The sequence below is a fragment of the Entamoeba dispar genome, genomic scaffold, assembly GCF_000209125.1.
Source record: "Entamoeba dispar SAW760 scf_1105229459259 genomic scaffold, whole genome shotgun sequence".
In the NCBI taxonomy this organism is placed as follows: domain Eukaryota; phylum Evosea; order Mastigamoebida; family Endamoebidae; genus Entamoeba; species Entamoeba dispar.
Window position 1 is genome coordinate 1 of NW_001853603.1, and position 4,582 is coordinate 4,582.

The window sequence follows — 4,582 nt, forward strand, 5'->3', positions numbered from 1 at the left end:
TCAAAACAATAAACGTGACAACACGTATTCACATTGTAAAAATACATCACTATTCAATATCTATTTACTTAAATACTACCCATCAACTGAAATGAAGTATTCATGGCTGACTCACACGACAACCAACAAGACAGAAAAATATGGAAAGAATCAACAAGGAAAACAGTTGAAATTGAAAATATGAATGATGGATAAATGTCTGTCATTCATAAGGGTTTAAAGGAGAAGATAATAAATGGAAAACATCAAAAGAAGATATTGAAATGTTAAAAATGGGAATTGAATCTATTGAGAGTGATGGTAAATTAATGTACAAAATCATAGAGAAGAGTGATAAATATTTAACTCAGAAATCTAAAAGTGAAAAAACAGAAATAAAATCAGAAGAACTCAAAGAAGAAATAAATAATCATGAAGAGTTAGTAGAAAATATTGACAAAGGGAAAGATTTCATTAAAATGAATGGAAATATGAAATAGGTAAAGTTCATTTAGAAATAACAAATGAAGATATTATTTTTATTGTTTGGAGGATTTTACAGTCTATTGTTCAAAACAACCTATTGGACAACATGGTATTTATCAAAATGATGTAAATATGAAAGTATTAAAAAATCAAATAACAACACTTGTAGACTCTAAAGTGATAATTAAAATTATTTGTTTCATTTGTTCTTTCATTACAGAAAAAGAAGAAATTCAAGAAATTGTATCTTCAATTCATTTAAAGAAAAATATAAACAGATATTAACAAATGGTGATGAGAGAATTATTGAATGAATGAATTATACATTAAATAAATTTAAACACAAACAATTTAATAATCAAATCATGTTTATTGAATATATTTTAATTAAACAATAAGTAAAAAGAATAATAAAGTAATTTAAAGTGAAACAATGAAAGAATGGAGTTAATTATCAAAGAGATTATATTTTTTGATTAAATTGTTAAATGAATATTTTATTAATCATTATGAAACATTACAAATCAAGTTAATATTTAAATGAAATAGAATATAAAATGTTTATAAAGAATAAAATGATTTAATAAATGATTAAAAATGAACAACACTAATATTCTAATGAAATATTAAATTCAAAAGAAGAATGAATAAAATAAAAATGATATTTAGATTATTATTTAAGATATTAAAGATACAAATAAATAAATGAATAGAGTTATTTCATTTTGATGATAATACGATAATCATTTTATTTAATTGATGAAATATTTTTGTTTATATTGTATTTAAATCAAAATAATAAATAAAGTTGTTATTTATTTAATTATTTTTGTATTACAACACTTGTTTATTTACAATACTTGTTGTAGATATCTTCAAATATTTATTACATATCTTATTAACAAAATAATAATCTATGAATAAATTAATAAAAGTAAATTAATGAAAAATAAAGTGTATATTATCATATATTACTTAGAATCTAATTTGATATTAACTACTTTCTAACTCTGATATATTTGTTTTATTTCATCAATTTGTGGTATTTCAGTATAATCAATTAAGAATATAATACATTTGATTTGTTTTAAACAAATTTAATTTAAACACTAAGATTTTCTTTTCTATTACAAAAGATGTATAATTGAGTTTAATTTTCAATGAAGTAAAATGTTTTTAAATGATGAGACATTAGAATAAAAGAAAAAGAATAACTAAGAAACTAAATAGTATTATCAATGAATAGTTTTATTCAAATATATTTCATTGAATATTTAGTTTTTATACACAATAATTTGATAAATAATGGAACAATTTTATAAGTTTTCATCATTAATTTCAAATCAAATAAGAAAAGAAGTTGAATGTATTAACAATGGATATTTTTATATTAAACAAATAAAGATAATTAAACAACAAATCAACATGAGTATAACTAATTGAACTGATGATAATCATTCATTTTCAATTCAAATGTATGAATTTATGAAATGGAATATGATAAAATTCTTTTTAAATATCCATTGTTTATTGTTGATTTTGTTACTAAATGAAATCATTTATCAATTATTTCTCAAATACATAATTGGTTATATTTTATCATTACAATTTCATAGAATCATATCTCATCAAAAAGATGGTCAATATCAAAAATGATTAATGATTTATCAATCCATTTAAATATTAATCATTATTTCATTTTGTTTTTATTTGATTTCTTCTTTTATCAAAATAAATATAAATATCATTCAATTGATTTATATTTGATTTATTTGATTTGTATTGATTAATTAAACAATTTGTATTAAATATTCTTTTTGTTTATTATACTTTGTTATTTTTTGTTTATTCAACTCTTTCATTCTTATATTCATTATTTATTATTCTAGTTAGTATTTTCTTATATTAATAGTATTTATGAGTTTTCTGGTATTTCTGTTTATCATTTCATTTACTTGTATTTAATACAATACTTCTTTTTCTTTTATTATTCATTATTCTTAAATTCATCATTCAATTGTTTCTCTTTACATTAAATAATCAATATAATGTGTATTTAATATTATTGAATTACTCTATACATCATTTGTTCATTTGTTAGTGAATTGATTGTATTGTTATTATGTAATGATGATATAAGTTAATAAATTATCATAACTCATATTCCATCATTGTACAAATTATAAATTGAAATCATTAGTATTAATGATGATTGATTCTCTTTCTATCTTCTTATGAATTGAATTTCATTAAAGATAAAGAAAAATAATAATCTGATCTAAAAATACATAAAAATAAAAAGAAATAGTAATAAACAATAGTAAAATACTATAATAAATATAGTTTTGATAATAGTTTAATTTTTAATAAAATAAACTATTTTGAGTATTATTTAATTAAAATACTCAAGATTCATACTTAAAACTATTTCAACTTTAAATCAAGAATGGAACATAGAACAACATCAACCAATATCAATAATAAATCAATAATGAAATTAGGATATAATGAAATAATGATAACATCAATGTATTTTGGTGATATTAAAGATTTTATTAATTTAGAAATAGGAATTAAAAGATTTCAAGGAAATATGGAACGATTTCATTTTAATCCAATTCCTTTAAATGAACACTCAAGAAAGTTGTTTCCTAATATTGAAACATTTCATATTTATAATGAAAAAGATGAAGAATTTGATGATAGAAGAATATTTAAACAAGTAATATGGTATGATATTAGTTATTCACAGTACTTAAAAGAGAAAGAAGAAGGAAATGAATGTAAACATATAAAATACACAGAATGTGATAGAGAAAAATATGGATGTCCAATACCAAAGAATGTAAGTATTATTGGAGAGAATTGTTTTAAAGATTGTTATGATTTGACAACACTTAATATCCCAACAACAATCACCAAATTAGGAAACAAATGTTTTGACCAATTTTGGTCACTTGCATCAATTACTATAGCAACAACAATAAAAGAATTATGGGAGAGTTGTTTTGATGATTGTTATTCATTAACAAATATTTCTAATGAAAATTTAATGTTTGTTAGTAAAGAAAGGATATTTATGAATGAAGCAATATTGATGAGCATTAAAACACCAAAAAACTTACAAACAATAAATGGAAAAAGAGTTAAAATGAAAAACATTAATCAATTTAATATTCCATCATCAATACATAAATTAGCAAATAATTGTTTCAAAGAATGCACCTCATTAACAACAATTATTATCCCAACTACAATTAATGAATTAGGAAAGAATTGTTTTGCTGGTTGTTCTTCATTAAAAGAAATTGTTATACCGACTACAATCAATGAATTACCTGATTATTGTTTTTATAAATGTAAGTCATTAAGTGATATTACCATTCCATCAACTATTACTTCATTTGGAAAATACTGTTTTTATGGATGTGTGTCAATGATGAATGATAACTTATCAACAAAGATTAAAGAAATAGGAGATTATTGTTTTAGTTGTTGTATATCATTAACAAGAATTACTATACCAACTACAATGAAAGAAATACCAATGTATTGTTTTGATGGATGTAAGTCATTACTTAATGTCACCATTCCTTCATCAATTAGTAAATTATGTGATGGTTGTTTTAAAAAATGTTCATCACTAACATCTGTTACTATTCCTTCATCAATCTTATCATTTGGAAAGAATTGTTTTTATGAATGTATTTGTGCAGATATGTTAAAAGAAAATGGTGCTGTACCAGAAGAGTGTTTTAAAAGAATTGATGATGTTTATTTTGATATATTCTAATTGATAAAAAGATAATTATTAAATCATTTCATCAATATTAGTAGTATTAATTCTGTTTGATTATTTTGAAATACTTTCAATACTACTTTAATTATATCTTAAAAACAAATATCATAACATCACAGATTTGAATTAATAATATATTGATGAATAATGAGTAAATGAATATTTCTAAATTATTTTAATTACAATTTTTATAAAATAAACAGTGAGATGTTAAATTATTATATAATAATTCTGATAATCATTTTAATCCAAAAGATAAATCATAAATTGATAAACAATGATTATTAATATTTTATATTTCTTTATTTCGTATTTATT

At 20.4% G+C, this 4,582-nt stretch overlaps 2 protein-coding genes across 2 annotated transcripts, besides 11 other annotated features; both read left to right on the forward strand.

Moving 5' to 3' along the window:
* Positions 1–308: 308 nt before the first annotated feature.
* EDI_259020 (uncharacterized protein) lies at positions 309–750 on the forward strand (the record flags this gene model as incomplete). The annotated part of the gene is made up of 2 exons (XM_001735587.1): positions 309–418; positions 510–750. 2 exons carry the CDS (start codon positions 309–311, stop codon positions 748–750), a joined length of 351 nt encoding a protein of 116 aa, XP_001735639.1.
* A 32-nt stretch (positions 751–782) lies between these two features.
* Positions 783–890: a sequence feature (AT_rich).
* Positions 891–927: 37 nt separating this feature from the next.
* Positions 928–970: a sequence feature (AT_rich).
* Positions 971–994: 24 nt separating this feature from the next.
* Positions 995–1,296: a sequence feature (AT_rich).
* A 46-nt stretch (positions 1,297–1,342) lies between these two features.
* Positions 1,343–1,419: a sequence feature (AT_rich).
* Positions 1,420–2,139: 720 nt separating this feature from the next.
* Positions 2,140–2,210: a sequence feature (AT_rich).
* A 6-nt stretch (positions 2,211–2,216) lies between these two features.
* Positions 2,217–2,384: a microsatellite.
* Positions 2,385–2,715: 331 nt separating this feature from the next.
* Positions 2,716–2,807: a microsatellite.
* Positions 2,808–2,820: 13 nt separating this feature from the next.
* Positions 2,821–2,869: a sequence feature (AT_rich).
* An 87-nt stretch (positions 2,870–2,956) lies between these two features.
* EDI_259030 (uncharacterized protein) lies at positions 2,957–4,258 on the forward strand (the record flags this gene model as incomplete). Its single annotated transcript, XM_001735588.1, has 1 exon — positions 2,957–4,258. One exon carries the CDS (start codon positions 2,957–2,959, stop codon positions 4,256–4,258), a length of 1,302 nt encoding a protein of 433 aa, XP_001735640.1.
* Positions 4,259–4,422: 164 nt separating this feature from the next.
* Positions 4,423–4,464: a sequence feature (AT_rich).
* A 10-nt stretch (positions 4,465–4,474) lies between these two features.
* Positions 4,475–4,495: a sequence feature (AT_rich).
* A 49-nt stretch (positions 4,496–4,544) lies between these two features.
* Positions 4,545–4,572: a sequence feature (AT_rich).
* Positions 4,573–4,582: the final 10 nt, after the last annotated feature.